Genomic DNA, 19,328 nt, shown 5'->3' with positions numbered 1-19,328 from the left:
CCCTCCCAATCTCCTCCCTGCCAAACTTCCTGCTCCCGCCATGCCCTATTCCAACAGCTCTGGGGAGAGGGAAGAGAGTCTGCCTTCCTGCACACTTAAAGCCATCCACAAGAAGGGGGAAGAGGCCCACACCCTGTCTCAAATTCCATGGACTATCATGTCATAAAAAATGTGCAGTGTACCCCAGCTGCAGGAAATCAGGGATGGGGGATGGATCCCCAGGTCTATACAAGGATGCTTCTTCAAACATGGCAAGCCTTACAACTAGGTGGGGGGACCACCTCAAACACACACCTTGGAAGCAGAACGTACTAGGTTGATCTCACGACGTGGGTTCATCAGACCTACTCTGACCTGATAGCACACTTTGGGCTGGGCAGCAAGGCGTTGGTAACTAAATTACTTCTACTCCCAGCTCTGTCCTCCAGAATTGCCTTTGACTTGGCTGTTTCTCTTTATTTCCTTTATAACAGGCTGTCCTTTCAAAAACACAAGCGGTGAGGTTGCTGGGATGCACTCAGCTTAAGCTGCTCATATTTTTGCTGATGCTTTCTGGGTAGCAGATTTGCATATCTAGTGTGAAGGTGACTTCTACAGAGAGACTGCAGTGCAGGGTGGCATAAATTGGTCATTTTCCAGAGCTAATATTTGCATTGCAGGAATGTCACTACAGCTGGGGCTCATTCTCAGAAAACAGTGGGACTCCTCCTCCCTCCCCATTCTGGGCTCAGGTTCTCTTGTGCTACCAGTGCCAGGTATTGTTGGACATAGAAAGGCAAGGAAAGGCAGGAAGGATTCAGGGGCAGCTGGAGAGTTGGGGCTGTGATGAGTACCTTTTCATGAGGTACTGCCAGCAGTTACTCATCCATTTTATTCCTAGGTCCTGCTGGGCTTCTGTGATTCAGACGTTCTTGCTGTCTACATGCATCTGATTCACCTGCAGAGATGCCTAAGACAGTTTTGGAAAGGAAAAGACAGAGGGAACCATTGCTCCAAATGTTTCTTGCCTTCCAAGTGGAGGGCTAGAGGCAGGATCATAGATTCATAGATGTTAGGGTCAGAAGGGACCTCAGTAGGTCATCGAGTCCGACCCCCTGCCCTGGGCAGGAAAGAAGATTCTGGCAACTCTTACCATTAAGTTCTTTCTAACGTCCAACCTAAATCTGCTCTCCATCAATTTGTGGCCATTGGTCCTAGTTACTCCAGGGGGTGCTCTAGTAAACAGAGTATCTCCTATTCCCTGCTGCCCTCCCCCGATGAATTTATAGGCAGCCACAAGATCACCTCTCAGCCTTCTCTTGCAGAGGCTGAAAAGATCTAGGTCCCTCAGTCTTTCCTTGTAGGGCCTTGCCTGCAGGCCCCTGACCATATGAGTGGCCCTCCTCTGAGGTCCAAAACCGGACCCAGCACTCCAACTGCGGGCTGACTAGTGCTGCATAGAGGGGAAGCATCACCTCCCTGGACCTGTTCATCATGCATCTGCTAATGCATGATAAAGTGCAGTTAGCCTCATTGATCACTTTGTCACATTGACAACTCATGTTCATCTTGGAGTCAACTACGACTCCAAGATCCCTTTCCACTTCTGTGCTGCTGAGAAGGTCATCCCCCAGCCTGTAAGTGTGTTGGTGATTCTTTTCGCCCAGGTGCAGCACTTTGCACTTGTCTTTGTTGAACTGAATCCTATTTTGCTCTGCCCATTTTTCCAACCTGTCCAGATCCGCCTGGATCCGTTCCCTGTCCTCTGGTGTCTTAACTTTGCCCCATAATTTGGTATCATCTGCTGTGGATCTAAATACAACTCTACTCAAGTTACTGAGCACAACAGCACCTAAATCTATAGTAATAATGATAATGATTATTGCCAAGCTATTATATTGTAATTTCCATCAGTACATCACAAAGCTCTTTGCCAAAGAGATCAGTACCATGAGCCCCATTTTTACAGACAGGGAAACTGAGGCACAGAGGAGCAAAGTGACTTGCTTGATGTCACCCAACAGGCTGAGTACTCTGCTGCACAACTGCCACACTTTGGGCACGTAGGGGCACCCCATTCCAAAGGATGCTCACATACAAGACCAAGTCTTCTCTGATGCATCTATACTTCAGACCCCTTTTTCTGTTTGTATGTGAAGCAACAGAAATGTAGCCCATAGGCATATTTGTGCCCATGCACAGCTGTTGCATTTGGACTGGTCCACCAAACAACACCAAATCAGTCTTCAAGAGTGATTGCTAGGGCATAGATTGTGGTGCTCTTTTTCTCAGTCTCTCTCCCTCTCTGTGGGGCAGAAGCTAGCCGTGATGCATCTGGAGCAGGACAAGGAAGAATCTATGGTCCTGGGATTCACAATCAGTTCTTTGGCTCTAGGCCCATACCAAAAATAGATGAGTTCCCCCTATGTATCAACTCAGCTCTGATGGGTATGCTCTGGGGTAATAGTGAAACAAAGTACTACCCACTCCTAGCCAGCCAGTGGAGAATGGAAATACCCAGAGCCTCTATAGAGCTGTTTTCCTCTATGCTAGTGAGAACAGGCTTTATGGCCTCTGTGCAGGCAGGTTGGGTAAGTGGTTCATTTTGCCTTAAAAGCAAAAAGATGCAGTGGGATTGAATCCTTATCCTTCTTGTTTTCTGCCCTCTGCTCTCATTCTTCTGTAGCCATGGAGAAGCAGTACACATAAAGCTAACTCAGAGAACAGAAAGATTAGCTACAATACAATGGAGATATAGAGAGCTGTGAACCTGGGAGCTGCATTTCAGTCAATGCAGGTAAACAAAGCCCCAGTGAAAGATCAGGGTAAATCTTAGAGGCCATAGCCCATTGTCCCTGGACCACAGTAATCAAACAGATAGAACCAACACAAAAGCCCATCAGATTGGCAAGATCAAGGGACAAAAGGGCCACAATAGCTAGCACTATTAAATGGGCATTAATAAATTGTTTGCACTGCTGGATTGTAATGAATACTGGAGCTTCAGAGGCTTTTCAGGTCAGAAGGGACCACTCTGTTATCTAATCTTGAGTTTCTGCATAGCACAGGCTGGAGGATCCTGCCTGGAACTCATAAGCTGAGTCTGTAATACTTGTATTCATTTTGCCTGAGACTCAGGATGAAAAATACAAACAAACAGGAAATTATTCCTAGTATGATGAAAAAATATTTTTGTGAGCTCATTGGTTTTTCTTTTCTCTCTCTCTCTTTGAAGGATGAGAAGAATCAGGTGTTGATAACAAATGCATGGCTCCAAATGGTGAGTAATTACTTTGTATTATCACAGGCTGAAAATTGCTATAACAAAAAAGTTGTTAGACATGATCCTATGGTGCAAGAGTATCCTGTTGTCTTCCATTCCATGAAACAAGTGATGGAAATAGAATTAAATCCTTGGAAACACTGAATAAAGCAATATGAAATGGGATTTGCAAGGTAGACTGCTAGGAACAGTTCCCACTGGTATAAGGACTCTGATATGGGCTTAGGGCCAATCCTAACTGGCTTTCAGCATTAGCTGGACACTTTGGGTGCCTATCCACGTACAGAGAGGCTGCTCTTATTCGTTGTAATTACAGTCTCTACTATTAATTGTGTTTAAAGTGCCCCCGCTGCCATTTTTCAGGGATGCTGATACATATGACACTCCAAGTACTTTAATTAGAGCAGCTCTTGGAGCCTCCTGGAGCACATCTATAAACACCCTTTAAGTCTATAGAACAGTGTTTACCAATGTTTTGATACCTGGGGCACACTTTTTTTCTGGATTAAAATTGGTGGCACACTTTACTTTTACACTGAAAAAGGTGTGTGTGTGTGTGTGTGTGTGTGTGTGTGTGTGTGTGTGCATTTTCTTTCAAAACATATAACATATTCCATTCCCCTGCCAGAAGAAATCATACCAGTGCTGAGATGTACTGTTTAAAAAAACCATGCTAAATACACCTTTCTTTCAGCCAATGATTAGTCTCCATAGCAGTGCTTTTCAACCTTCCTAGCCTCAAAGCCCCCCTCCATAATTTTTCTGGATTTGGCAGCACCCCAGTTGAAATAACAGAGATAGATCTAAATTCAGAAGAGATAAGGAGGGCCTTGAGGTTAAAAATATTTAAAGTCACTGCTCTTGCTGGTGCCACTTAAGGGCACCAAGGGCAGGACCTCCCTGCTGTGCGCTGCTCTTTCCACTGTCTGCCCCCTCCTGGCACCTTTTTCCGTACCTCAAGAGGCAAAGGCAGCCCCTGCTGGTGAGGCTGCTCCTACAGGGTCTCACAAGCTGACAATCACACCCAAAGCCCGTCCTGCCAGCCCAGAGAGCATGGGATGAGTGGAAGGGATGAACCAGGCTGCAAAGCACAGCTTCATCTGTGCATCCGCCCAACCACCCACTCGCAGCAGAGAACGCTGCTGGAAGCACGGCAGGGGTCAGTACAGGTGTGAAGGGATGGGGGAAGGTAGCAGCGGCAGCGGCAGTCCCCACAAGAGCAACCACAGATGTGGGTGTAGTAGCTGGAATAGGCTCAAGATTCTGAGTGTAGGAGGAAAGCATTTACCTCCTCACACAGGGAGATTTCCTGGCACAATAGTGCTGCATTTTGCCCTTCCCTAATCTAGCCTGTATGATCTATACTGATCATTCACCCTTTGGGAATCACTACCTTAGACATACCCAGTTATTATTTTAGCATTGAAAACAAAATGATGGGCCATATTAATTCGTTGTGTAACTATGATGACTCCAGTGGAGATACACCAGTTATGAACTTGAACTAAAAGCAAAGATGCTCCTAAGTGGAGGCCTAACATTAGACTGCTAAACCTATGTCTAGGCATTAAAATTGGAAGACTGATTTTCAAAGGGGATGGGCATTTGGCATTTCCCACTAAAATTGATGACTGGACCTTTCAAGGGATTGGAACACTGAAATTGCACTTTTTTTAGTGGGAGGTAAGCATCTTAGGCTCCTTTGACAATCCCAGCCTGTATCTCCATATGGTCATAGAAGTCAATACTTCTACATCCATATGGAGATACATGCTGTGGAAATCTTTCCACTCATCTAAGGAATTAGAAGCCTGAGTTCCATGTTGAGTCCATGGGGAGCAGACTCCTAAATCCATCAGGACATATTTATATGCTGGTGGCTGTGTGCCACAGGAGGGACACTCCTGCAGACACTCTGCCCACAATAAACCCAAACCCAGAAGTGTGGGCTCAAACTGCTGTAGAGGGGTTATCCTGTGTTTTTTCCCCAAAACCTCAGTCTCCAACATGCTTGAAAGCAGCTGATGGAGGGACCCCAGAGAGTTGTCCTTGTTTGTATTTCTGGTTTGGAGCAGGCATGTGGGAGAAAGTAGATGTGATATGCTTGGATGTGTTCCTACTAGGACATATAGCCACTGTGGTGTGGATATACCATTATGCACTCTTATAAATCACCTTCCTCTTTTGTATTTTAAACTGTGGCCTTCATTTATCCATTTTGCAAATAAGCTATGCCACCTGAAGAGATGGCCAGTATAGATCATACAGGCTAAATTAGGGGAGGGCACAATGCAGCCTACGGGCTGGATCCAGCCCACCAAGTGATTCTATCTGGCCCATGGCAGGTCTCTTGGCCTTACCTGGCCAAGGCATGGAAGGGCAGCTCAGGCTGTGATGTGTGCAGCTGGTCCTGCCACCCCTGGGTGCAGAGGTGCTGCCTGGCAATTTCTTTAGACTATAAACAACGCTAAAAATCCAAATGGGTGCAGACATTACTTTGTGAACTGAGTGCAAGCACCTGTCATTTTAATTTTTCTGTCACTTGTTAATAACCAAATAACACTTAAAAGTATACCGTCACTACTATTACTAATATTCTGTACATATATTAGTATAATATTCTGTACATTTCTGTACAACTCAAAATGTGTTCACGTTCCAAACTTACTAGAAGATGTTCTCTTCTGCTATTTTAACACTGTAGGATAAATAACTATTTATGCTTACATGTTCCTCCAGTATTGGATTGACGTTTACTTGTCTTGGGATCAGTATGAGTACCCGGGTGTCCAGAACTTACGATTTCCAGCTGATCAGATATGGGTGCCAGACATTCTCCTGTATAACAGGTAAGGAAGGTGAAAAAACACAGGACACAAATAAGAGCAAAAGCCTCAGCTGCTGTAAATCAGTAGAGCTCCATTGACTTCAGTGGAGTTTATGTCACTTGAGGATTTGGCTTATAGCATCAAGCAACGGAAATGAAACCGGATAAATGCTCATACAGAATGGAGCGTAGGGATGAAATGCAGTGTTATCTTAAAGAGGTTCTTAACACAGAAGTCATGTGAGGCCCTCAGGAATCATCTGTAATACAAACGTTAAGTTACAAATACAAATCTTGTGCCGATGTCTGGAAGTACAAATAATTAACATGGGTCCACAGAAATGTAAGATTGGAAGAAACCTCAAGAGATCATGTAGTCCAGAGCTGCCCAACCTCAGAGGAGCCTGGGGCCACATGCTGCATTGGTCATGGGCCTGGGGCTGCACATTGTGTGGGCTGCATGGCCTGTGGGCTTCTGGGATGCCTGATGTGCCAGCAATGTGAGCATCCTCCCTGCTAGCTGCTGCCAGATGGGTGAGTGCTTCCTCCCCCATGCTGTTGCCACAGGGGCAATGCGAGCCCACCCAACCCCATAAGCCCCTTGCTGCTGGTGCCATGTGGGCAAACCTCCCGCCCCACCCTGTCACTGCTGCCAAATGGGCAGTGTGAGCCCACCCTGCCATGAGAGCCCCTTGTAGCTGCTGCATGAATGAGCACCCACCCCCCTGCCATGAGAGCCCCTTGTAGCTGCTCCATTAATGAGCACCCCCCCTCTGCCACTGCCACACTAGCAGTGCAAGCCTACCCCACTGCCACTGCCCCCATCATATGAGCCCATTCTCCACCACTGTGCGATGCCCCCTCAACCTCCTACTCTGCTACATGGGCAGCGAGCTTACCGGCAGCTGTGCTGCCCTGTGCTGCCCTATCGCAGAGACTCTGGCTGCCACTTCATGGCAGGACCAATGGGTAGACTGGCGGCTGGGGGTGGAGGAGCCTGTGGGCCACACATTAACCCCTCATAGGCCTGATCTAGTCCAAGCCCCTGCATCGAGGCAGGATCATGGAGACCACCTGTGGCAGATATGCTCTAACTAGTTCTTGACATCCTCTAGCGGAGGTAATCCTAAACATCTTGTTCCGGTGCTTCACTTCCTTGTCATCAGACAGTATTAAGATCAGCTCTCAGTTCTTAATGTTCTCTGTGCTTAATTCCCTCGGACCTGATGAAGAATGCCTTGCATTTGAAAGCTTGTCTAACTTTATTCCAACCATGCAGCTGGTTCAATAAAAAATATCAGTCCCCGCCCCCCGCAAAAAAATCCTTGCATCTCACAAAACGTCCAATGTAATCCTTCTTTTCTGTCAATTAAACTGAATTTTTTCTCATTCTTTTTCTTATGGACATGGGGAACAATTTATCAGCGTCTTCTCCATAACATCCTTCTATGTACTGAAAAATGATTTAAAGTCTCAGTCTTGTCTTTTCTGTATTAAACAAATCCAATCCTGTCCTCCTTTCCTCATAGGTCATGCTCTCTAAACCTCTTGTCATTCTTTCTGCCCTGCCCTGGACTCTCTCCAGTTTGTCTACACCTTTATTAAAGTGCTGTGCCAGGAACCGGACATCATACTTTAGCTGTTACACTGGCAGAAGCACCAGTACAGCAAAATAATTACCTCCCCATGTCTAATGTACAATACTACTTTTAATACATCCCAGAATTAAATGTGCCTTTTCTTGCAACACTATTATTTGGTGCCCTGGGTATATTTTGTGGTCCACTATGGCCACCAGATTTGGTATTTTTTGCCATTTTTCTGTCCAGCCACATATTCCTTGTCTTAGTTTTGTACATTTGATTTTTCCTTCAGTAGTGCAGCATTTGATACTTACCTTCACTGAATTTTATCCTGCCGAATTTGGTCTGTCTATCCAATTTGTCAAGATAATTTTGAATTCTGAATCTGCCCTCCACTGTGCTCACAACCTCTCCCAGCATAGTATCATCTGAAAATTTGATAGGTGTACTCTATGTCATCCTCCAAGTCATTGTTTGCTACAAATTCTTAAAGATAATCGCAAATGGTTCAGCTAGTTCCTTAAGCACCTTAGAATGAATATAATCAACTAGTGTCAACTTGAATATATCCATTTTATCTAAATGTTCTTTAACCCGTTTTCCCTTGTTCTGGCTTGCACTGCTATTCCCTTGTTAGAATTAACTGTACTGAAGTATCTGGTCACAGCTGACCTTTTTTATTTTAAAAGTAAAGACTAAAGCAAGCACTCAGTGCCTCATCCCCTTGCCTCATCTAATATTTGCTCCCTTTCCCTATTCAGCAATGGCTTCCCTTTTTTCCTCCTCTTACATCTAACACTTTTATAGAACATTTTTGTTGCCTTTTATGCCCCTTGCTAGTTGTAACTCCTTTTGTGCCCTTCCGATCTTATCCCTACATGCCTGTGCTATATTTTTTTACACTCAGCCTTAACTGCACCTTTAATTGAGCATCTTTCAACAACTGCCAGATCTCTTACTCTTCTGTATCTCTCAGGTTATCTTTCCAAGAGACAGTGCTTGCCAGTGCCCTGAGTTTGTTGAAGTCTGCTTTTCTGAAAACTATTAGCCTTATTCTGCTACTCTTACACTCTACTTTCTGCTGCTACTCTTCCTTTCCTTCGAATGATGAACTCTTATCTCCTCATGATCACTTGCACCCAAACTACCTTCCACCTATAAATTCTGTCTCAGCACATTCCTCCCCATTAATGCAAACCAGATCTAATAGCTTCTTCCCTCTTCTAAAACACAATTCTGTCTCTATGGCTTTCCAAGAATTTGATGGACTTTGTGTCCCACTACATTGATTTTCCAGTAGATACCGAGGTAATTAAATTTCCCCATAGTCAACAGATCCTGTCCTTAGGATACTTCTTTTAGGGTGTATCTACACGTGCATATTAATGTACAGCAAAAAACTCTAGTACATATTGCACGGGGGTTTATTGCTGCCAGGTACCATGTTTACACGTGCGCCCAGGACTGCAGCATGTTGAGCCAAGTTGGAGCAGCCTCGGCTGGCAGAAGGCCTGGGGGGTAAGCCTGCCAGCCCAGGGTTGCTCCAACCCAGCCCACTGTGCTGTGGAGAGACTGGCTGGGACGTATTTCACAGGGGTATTTCACTGAGGGGCTAGCCAACAGGCAGCCCTCACACTGAAGCACCCTCATGCCCCAGCCAGCAGGGTTAGTGTCTACACATGCCTTGCTGTGCACAAAAAAACTCTGCAGCAGGATAATACTTGTATTTACAAGTAATAACCTTCTGTGGAATTTATTAGTTTCCGTGGCCTAATAGGGCCATACGTGTAGACATTGAGATGTTTACTATGGAGCTAATTAGGCAACTCTACAGTAAATGTCTCATGTTGACATTTTTTTAGATGCTCAAAAATAGTCCCTGTCACCTTCTCCTCCACTATAGGTGGTCAAAGAGAGATAAGTTAGCCATGTTAGTCTGACGCTAGGTAGAAGACATGTTAGAGACTGATTTAGAGAAGCATTAGCTTTCATAGGTGACAGTATAATTCATTTGAAGCTTATGGCTCCCTGAATCAGTTAGTCTCTAAGGTGTCACTCTGCTCTGTCTTCTATGGGTGAGCAAGAGTAGATGCTTCTCATGACATGATCTTGATTTTCCACATTTTTATCTTCATCCAGAGACATTTCACAAACTTGTCCCTAATACCTTCCAGCACTTCCAAACAAGTGCTTACATTTCTGACATACACTGCGACCCTTTCCCATTTTCACCCTATCTGTCCTTCCTGAATACGTTACACTTTTCTATGCCAATGTGCAGCCCCATTGTATGTTCCACCCATAATGCTCTTTGTTTTACTGACTTCTCTGCTTTCATATTTTTTCTGGTGAAATATGTAGTTCTGGTACAGTCAGGTAGCAAATCAGATGGAGTCAGCTTTGAAAAATGTCAGGGTTATATATTTCTAAAAGACTGAAAGTAGGAGTTAGCCAAAGCTAAAGTCAATGGAGAGAGTCCCAATAACTTCCTGAAAACCAGCCACTACAGACTGCTGTGTTTTTCCCTCAAGGCCCCACCATGTCCCTTGTGCTTCAGAAGGCTCCCTTCCCTATCCTGCTATATCACTCTGGCCCACAACACCCTCTTGTCATTAAAGAGGAGCTTCAGTGCCCAGGAAATACCATGCCAAGCCTAGTACCTTCTAATAGGAATGAGGCATCATGGGGCCAGAGATTACAAAGCATTCAATCCACGCAACTGAGACCAGGTCTCCCAAAGCACTCAGCAGCCCACACTGGCTGCTGTCTTGGCATCAAGTGTGCCAGGATCTTTTAAAAGTCTGGCCCTCTCTGTTACATGCCCAAAACAGGAGCACACCTCTTCTGAATATCTCCGTCTAGTGCTCAGGGAGGTCAGCCAGAGGAACTGGGGCCTGAATCCTTAACCTATCTGGTCCAGACACTACAGAAAGATTCAGGTTTAGTTTGGAAACAAGGTACACATTTAGTCTAAGGCAGGTGTCAGCAAAAGATGGTCCATGGGCCAGATCCAGCCCCCAGAGCCACAGAGCTTTGCCTCTGCCTGTGACTATGCTGGGTCTGAACATCAAGGAGCTGCACTGGGGCCAGGGAGCTAAAAGCTGTGCCCATCCATGCCACTGCCACTTATCTCTGCTCCCCACCCCTTTCTGGGGCTGGGATATGGGTGCAGCTTCCAGCTGGAGGGGAGCAGCACTTAAGCTGGGCAGCTGGAAGCTGTGTCCTCTCTTCACCTCACTCTCCCTACCCAAGCTGTGCTGCAAGTGCAGCTTCCAGCCAGAGTGGAGCTGCGCTGGGGCTGGACTGCGGGGGAGAAATAAGAACAGCATGGAAGCAGCTCCCAGCTGCCCAGCACCAGCATAGCTCCCCACCAGTTGGAGGCTGCACTTGCAGTGCTGCCAGGAGTGGAGGCTTGGAGAAGCAGTGGTGGCACGGGTGCAGCTCCCGGCTTGGTGGCTCTGCAGAATATGCAGAGAAAGCCCCTTACAGCTGACATGCTGTGGAAACCACCATGGCCTGAGAAATGTTGCCAGCCTGTAGTCTAACAACATTTTGCAAGGACTTGTCTATCTGTCCCTAATATACCCAGCCCCAGCCACCCTTCACTCAGGAGTTCACAATTATTTACTTGGTTGTTCTCTGTATTTTGAATTCAAATACCTGTTGTCTCTTTCTTTTTATGTTATGCTTTAGTGCGGATGAAAGATTTGATGCAACATTTCATACAAATGTGTTGGTGAATTACTCTGGCTCTTGTCAGTACATTCCTCCAGGTAGGAGACAGATTTTGTTTGTTGGTTTAAATCATTATGCTTTCATAACTACAATAAACTCACTGTCACAGAATTCTCCTAAAACAACTGATTCGATTGTTTTAGAAGCAGGTACAGATTATGATTATGGGACAGACTTCCTAAAAAATAATATTTTCTAAAAAAAAAAATAATCTCCCAAATCACAGAATCATAGAAAAGTAAGGGTGGAAGGGACCCCTAGAGGTTATCTAGTCCAACCCCTGCTCAAGGCAGGATTATCCCCATCAAGACTAGCACAAGCAGATCTTTATCTAACCTATTACTAAAACTATAAAGGCAACACTGTCACACAACCACAAAGCATAGCACCCTAACCTGCTGCAGGCAAAGCAGGAGGACAACAGTGGCCAATACAATATTGTTTCAAATACACTCAAGAGATCCAAGGAAGAGGGCTACACCCCCTGCTACCAAGGAAGGCAGAAACCAAACCCCCACAGTGCATATGAATCTGACCATAGGTTAAAATTTCTCCCTGACTCCAAAAGTGGTCACAAGTCCGACCCTGAGTAGAGGGACAAATCCTTTTAGCTAAGAATCTCCATGTTTTAGTTCCAGCAGGAGCACTGGCACCCCCCCCCAGTCAAAATCCCCAGCCTGGGCTGCACCCAAAACCCAATGCTTCTGAGGAAGACAAAAAAATCCAAAAAACGAATAAACAATTAAACCCCAACAAAAACCAAGGACTGACATGTATAGTATAATATAGCATAATTAGTAAGAGCTAAGATGGGTCATTTCCATAGTAGCCCTTACTTGGCGCGTCTACACGAGATGCTTAATGCACAGTAGCCTAAAAACACTGTGCAGTAGCATGCCAGGCAAAAACCGTGCTAATATGCTACTGCACAATAGTATTAGGCCACTGCACAGCCAGCATCACTAAAAACCTGTGGGCTGGTGCTGCTGTGCAGTAACTCTAGTTACTGTGCATTTAGTTAGTACTTCATTAAGCAAGTACTAAATTAAATGCACAGTAACTACTGCGCATTAATGAATGTGTAGACATGCCCACTGTAACTAACATCAGAGTTCAAACTGGTAGAATAACATTCTATGTCTGTGATCTATCTTGAATTAATTATTCTATGAGCATATTTAGAAAATTTTTCACTAACTATTAAAGTGGTCCATAATTTAACAAGTACCAGAATGTCTTGGAAATATATATTCAACTATAATCATGCAAAGTACAGTACTCTCAGACAGTTGAGGGAAGGGATGTTACCATGTGTATTCCACCCATTTGCTCCTGCTCACACGCTCAAAGCATGGAAATGTGGCAGTAAAGCTACTCCATAGGTCTTTCACTTTTGCTGCTCTTAAAATGCCTGTCTCCAAAGTGCTTGAGAACAGCTACTCTGAATGCTGCCAGAGGCCACGTCCACACGAGCTTGGGCATGCATTTGCAGCAGCACAAATTTGTGTTGCTACTTTGTGCTGCAGTGCACACCCTGCTGGTGCAGTTTGCAGTGGGACATGTCCCTCTGCTCTACGTGCTGCAGGGGCGGTGGGGGATGGGGCTGGCTGGGACACACGGTGTCTCAGTGCAGGACTAAGTGGCAGGCAGCTCCCTGGCTGGGGCAAAGCATGCCTTGAGACAGGGAAGCAGGCGCTCAGGCTCCCCTGTCTTGGAGCTCCTGCACTGAGGCACGCAGAGACAAGGGAGTAGCCAGGCCAGGGCTGACTGGTCTCCTGTCTCAAGGCACACTTGTGCCCCAACCAGCTGGAGAGTGGCTGGCTGGGGCACAGGGTGCCTCAGTGTAGGGGCTCTGCAGCACATGAGTCTCTGCATTTCTCCCGGCACACGACACTTTGGTGTGCTTTGTGCAGTTTTTTTTGCAGGGAATTTCTTTTGCTACTGGGAAATCCTGGTAGCAAATTTTGCCCCAGTGCTGCAAATTAGCATCAGGGTGCCCTGTTTAACATGTAACGGATGTAGTTTGTGGTGCTGCAAAGAGGTGGTCATATTTCTGAGCTTGGTGTGTGCAAGTGGAGGTAGGTAGTTGGGCTGTCTCTCTTTGAAAGCATTGGCTGTGCATTGTAGACGTGCCTTGAGAGGCACAACTCATTGGTCCTACAACCAAACGATGTGCATCAGAATAGTATTCTTTCCTGAGGGCAAAAACTTCTAACCACATCACTCCAGGGCACTGCTAGAGGGCACTATCGCCTCCACAGGGGTCATCTGTGTAAGGCAGGTGTGATGTTGAAAAATTAACCATGGATAGTCGAGGAGGGCTTTCTGCTGCCCTGAAGTTGGATATTCTGACTAAAATCATCAAGCTGTGTATACTATCCCTCAAACAAAGGTGAATTGTGGAAGCTGAGAGACTCTAATGTGAGAAAAAATGCAGTATGCTCCAAGTGGTTTAGCAGAAAATAAGATCTCTCTCAAAAATCCCTTGCTATTAAGTTTCTCCTAAATCATAGCCTGATTTTCTCTAAGTACTGGAGGTACTTGTTTCCACAGGAGCCATAAAGGACCTATTTGGTGGCTTAATGTTTACCTCGGTCCTTACCATAATTTAGAGCAACCTTGTAGATAATTTAAAGTGTGCCAGACAATAATGCTTGCTCAGGCCAAGATTTATTAGAATTGCTTGAAGAACCCTTTCACTCCCTTTGGGGGCCTCAGGGATGGATGATAGAGGAGCTATTCATACTAGGCAGATCTGACATTCTTCAGGTCCCTTTTACCAATAACTCAGCTTAATGAAGAGATTCAGTCCCTAACATTTCATTCTAACTTAATTTATTCTTAACTAAGAGTTCTGTAGAGAAGGAACAGGAGCTGGTGGTGATGACATGGTTTTAGCATGTCTACTGTATAAAATTCCGGTTAAACCCTTACTTTTATTGAGCACTCAAATTCTGGCAAAAACCTAAATCAAATCTACTTTAGAAGGCAAATACTTGTAAGCAGCATATTTAATCAGACCAGAAGCTGGCATGAGGGACTAAATTAAGCAGGATACAGTAAATCACTCTAAAACGTAAGACACAGTACTCTCAAACCTTCATGAAAGTTTAATTTCATTTGACTCAAACCACAGGTTGTACCACTACTGCTGCTTCCTATAGAAATAAGCTCTGATAGATACCGTAGGAGAAGAGGGAAGGCTTGAAATGAGACACATTTTGAGGAATAGGATTCAAGAGGTGCTGGAGTAGGACCAGACCAAATGTGGGCATGGCAGCCAGAGATAGGTTGACTGGCAAGCAGAAGAGCAGGAGGGATGCTGGTCATTCAGTGGCAAGGCCATATGCACACAGAAGTATGTCACAACATCTTTGGAAACACTACAACAGATGGAGACAGGAACCAAGTGTCTCTATTTTCTAGATCTAAAATGTTCAGAAATCAGATATTTGCCATTTAATGTGAATGAGGCTCTTTTAAGGCCCACACCTCCAAATGGAGGCTCACAGAGCTGTTAACCACAATAGGGAATTTAGGTCCTGGGTCACACTAATGGCTCATCTGAAAAGAAGTATTCCGAACTGCAAGGACCAGTACATGTCTTGAGGGGATGTTATAACAGAGCAGAGGGGCCCTATGAACTTTCCACACTTACTAGGAACATGGGATGACAATGAAAAGAGTGAGGCTGTTTATGGGCAGGAGTTAGGACTTGGAGCAGCAAGGGAGGGTGGAGGTGTCTGGCACAAGTAGGGTGAACTCACACTTTCAAGGTTGACCTTCAGCCCCAAAGCTCTCTCCACAGTCTGCTGCTGACAAGCCAAAAGGTGAACTCCTTGTGCTGGATACCTCAGATCTACCTGTCTCACCCAGGCCTCTCCAGCTTAAGTAGAGGAGATTTTGCCAACTTAAAGAATAACATCTTTTGTCCAGTGTGTGTTTGGCTCTTGCTTCTGTAGGACTGATCAACCTGTCTTGTCAAATGCTCTGAAATCACATTTACCACAGGCAATAAGTAAGGTATAATACATAATGAAAAGTTTTATTACAGAAACAAATCATAAAAACAGCAATGTTTATTGACTTAAACCAGGGCTGTCCAACTGGTGGCCTGCAGGCCACGTGCAGCCCATGAGGGGTTAACATATGGCTCCCAGGCTCCCACTTGGCCATTGCTGATCCTATCACTCTGGGTGCAGTAGCAGCTGGGGGATCAGGGGTCACCCCCTTCCTCCCCTAGTTTCTGCTGCATGCACCTTTTGAGGGGGAGTGGGGGGAGCCAGCAGCCTGGAGTACCCATGCAACAGCACCACAGGGAGCCCATAGAGAGCTTAAGGTGAGGTGAGGTGTCACACCGTGCAGAGCAGCACCTGCACATAGGTGTGCACAGTGCAGCAGCAGCAGCTGGGAGCACCTACCTGCATGTGTGCATGTGGGGCATTCACCCTGGGGAGTGGGGGGCTATGCCCCTGCTAGTGCTGCCCCCATTGTATATGGTTCCCACCAGTGTGGCCCTTGGAGCACATTGCCCATGGCCACTTTAAAGCTGGCAGCCCTAGACCAGTGGTGCTCAACCTTTTAACATGGTGGGGTGGGTGCTTGCAACCTGGCTTCACTGCAGACCACTGCTACCTTGTGGCAGGAGAGAGGGACAGGGCCAGAGTGGGAGGAAGGAGGTAGTTTCCAGTGTCAGACTGAGGATGGGAAGAGGGGAGGGGAGGAGTCAGGAAGAGAGCTTATCTCCAGTAAACAGCACCTGCTGTAGGGGAGGGAGAAAGAGGGGAGTAAGCAGCTCCTGCTATAAAGGAGGGGAGAAAAAAAGTGGGAATGTCTATAGAGGGCATCAGGAGCCTATCCAGGATTTAGCAAAGAGGGGTTGTGGAAGGAGACACCAATGCTGCTCCCCCCCCCCACTGGTGTGGGCAGATGGCACTGCTGGAGCCTGTGGGGACTTTTTTTAAAGTCCCCCAAACAGGTAAGAATCCCTTCCTTCCCCTTCATGTTCAGAGGCACATCCCTTCCCCTTCCCTTCCCTCCCCCACCTGCTGCTACTGCCTTCCCTTCTGCTCCAGGCTGGGGAAGCTTCAAAGCCCCTCCTGCCCACTCCAGATAGGTTATGTGGGGGGCTGGACTCAGCTGGGACAGCAACAGCAGTAGCAGCAAAGGTGAGTGAGGTTGGATTCCCTCAGCCTGCCCAGTCCCCCGGGGAGCAGGCATGGGAAGGGGGAACCCCCTGCTCATTGCCGCTGCTTCTGTCACTGTTCCTAGATGTGCCCATCCCTTTGCAGCCCAGGTGAAGTGGGCAGGAATGGCTTTGAAGCCTCCCCAGCCTGGGGCAGCAGGCAAAGCATAGCAGCAGGTTGGGGAGGGAGCAAGGGGATGTGCCTCTGAGCATGAAGGGGAAGGGGGGATTCTTCCCTGCTTTGGGGACTTTAAAGTTCCCAGAGGTTCCAGCAGTGTGTGAGCCAATCCACAAGGGGGGTGCAGGGACCTGTCTGGAAACCACACACTACACCAGTAAACCTAATTCAGGAAACCATCTACATGGCATTCCACAAACACCCCAAAATATTCCCACTTTTGGAGTAGGTTCATGACAAAGTGATTAGAAACAGCAGGATCATGGCAGCAGGATGGGGCACAACCCAGGTGTTAGGGCCCAAGCATAGGATTTGAGAGACCGAGTCCTTGCTTTGCCACAAGCTCTGTGTGTATGATCTTTGACAAGTCACTCAGCTCAGATAAAAGCACCTCCCCTAATTCACATTGATATTGTGGGGAGAAATACATATGTCCAAGCAGTGCTTAAATACTACAGTAAGAGGTGGCATAAAAGTGCCTGAAAGAGGAAATCACAGCATCCCAAACTGATTGATTTATGGCACTATTTTGTGTTTGGGTGAAAAATAAGTTCTGTGAGATCTGCTGAGGGGAAGACCAGATGCTAATGTAGGACCTGGTTTGAGCAGACTGAAGGAACAGCAATGGAGTTGCACATGCATGCCCCCACTCTGAATGTGTTTACCTGCACTCAGGCTATGTAAACTCCAAACAGTAGAAAGATCACGTTGCTAGGAATGGGTGTCAGGACTCATCATGGCTGACTGAAGCCCAAATGCACAGCTTGGCTAGCCAGTCTGCCCACCTCCAGGGCGGGGGGAGGAGGCACTTGCCTTGTACAGCCTGCAGAGCTGTGACAGCCCTTCCAAGGCCTCTAAAGCAGCGTAAGGACTGCAGTCCCTCTGCAGAGTTCACCAGACAGATTCCTTACCAGTTGTTGATGCCATTTCATTCCTCTCTGTCACCCTCAAGGGACAGACACGCCAGAATTATTTGCACGCCTAAAGCACAACACTTTTTTATGAAGCAGCACTTGACACCTAAAAGAGAGTAATGGTCTGTGACAGTGGGATCCTCATCAAGATGGAAGAAAAGGAAGGGGTGATAAGTCAACGGGGTGTCAGGGCAAAGGCAACCCAACAGGACAGGACTAGATGGTCACAAAGATGCAGATGAGAGTAATCCAGTTACTGTTTCTTACAACAGGGAATTGCCCTCTTGTTATTATAATAGCATAATGATATCTGGGGGCTGGGGGCTAGAGCAAGGCCCTCTGCTGTAAGGCAGACACATGATAATAGACAGTCCCTGCCCCAAGGAGCTTACTTTGTAAATTGACAATGCAGATAATAGAGGGATGGGAGGAACTGAGGCACAGAAAGGGGAAATGACTTATTCAAGGTCATAAAGCAGGTCAGAATTTGATCCCAGGTCATTGGAGTCCCAGGCTGGTGCCCTAGCCACTAGGCCCTACTGCTTATGAGGAATAATGAATTCTTCCAACCTCTGAGATGCCCAGATTTCCTGCCAAGCACAGGGAAAGCATTTGGAGGGCTCTGCCATATTCCTGTATTTACCTCTCAGTTGAAGACTTACAAAGTGTACAAAGAAAAACAATACACAATTATTCTAACATTATAAAAGGCTTTGTCTTCTGTCTGTCCGTAATGCTTTATTTGCACTCTGATTGGCTGACTGAAACAATCAATCAGAGTGCTCCAAGAGCATTCGGACAGGAGATGGTGCGGCAGAGTGCTGCCATGATGGCAGGGACACAGGGGATGGAGCGGGGGGGTGCAGGCCAGCAGGCAGCAGTGATGGAGCAGGGGGAGGAGGGGAGCGGGCTGATTTCCCCCTTCCCCTGACTGGACAAGAAGTAGGGGTGGGGATGGATGTGGGGGGATGTGGAGCCGCAGGCCCCAAGAAAAGCCGGCAGGAAGGAGGAGGGAGAGAGGGGGGCGGGAGAGGGAGGTGGGGGCATGGTGACAGTGCCCCACCACCGCTGCGGCCAGGCCCTGCCAACAGCTGGGAGGGAGGGAAGGAGGGGAGTGGGGAAAGGAGGTGGATGTGGGCCAGATGGACCTGGAACACAGGGGCAGGGGTGTGGTGCCGGACCCAAAGCGGGGGGAGCGAGGAATGGGCCCAGAACAGTAGTGGCAGGCGAGGTGGGGAACAGGCCCGGACCCGAAGGGACAGGGGCCAGACCCAAAGTGGCAGGGGAGCAGGACCGGGGGCTGGACATGGGCCTCTGTCCCCCCTGCCATTCTTGACAGGCAATTGGCTAGTAAATAATAATCTCCTACACCATTTAAAATGCCACATGAACATTTATATCAGACCAGACAGGTCTGGAGAAAACAAACCAAGTATGAAGACAGATCAGTGAATAAGAAATAATGACATTCTGTAATGAGATTTAGGGAAATAGTGTCTTATTCAAAGGCAACACTGGGCTATTAGCTGGCTTCAGAGATGTCAAAAGCTGAGCAGACCCCAAGGTTTGTCTCTTTCAGAAATGGCTTTGAAAAGGCATTCTCTCATGGTTCCCACAAGCTTCTATACTCTGCCACATTCATCC

General features: G+C 46.8%; 1 protein-coding gene across 2 annotated transcripts in view; it reads left to right on the top strand.

Annotated features, from left to right (window-relative positions):
- LOC102371460 (neuronal acetylcholine receptor subunit alpha-7-like) overlaps nt 1-19,328 on the top strand; it is a 167,606-nt gene that overhangs the window by 84,524 nt on the left and 63,754 nt on the right. For both annotated transcript variants that reach the window (XM_006019677.2, XM_025199094.1), the window contains 3 exons: nt 3,215-3,259; nt 6,002-6,111; nt 11,366-11,445. In XM_006019677.2, the coding sequence (XP_006019739.1) occupies nt 3,215-3,259; nt 6,002-6,111; nt 11,366-11,445 (235 nt within the window). The remainder of the gene's footprint in view (nt 1-3,214; nt 3,260-6,001; nt 6,112-11,365; nt 11,446-19,328) is intronic.

Source organism: Alligator sinensis, unplaced genomic scaffold (genome assembly GCF_000455745.1).
Source record: "Alligator sinensis unplaced genomic scaffold, ASM45574v1 scaffold607_1, whole genome shotgun sequence".
NCBI lineage: Eukaryota > Metazoa > Chordata > Crocodylia > Alligatoridae > Alligator > Alligator sinensis.
Note: the sequence above shows the minus strand (reverse complement) of the source record. Positions and strands in the feature narration are given on the sequence as shown.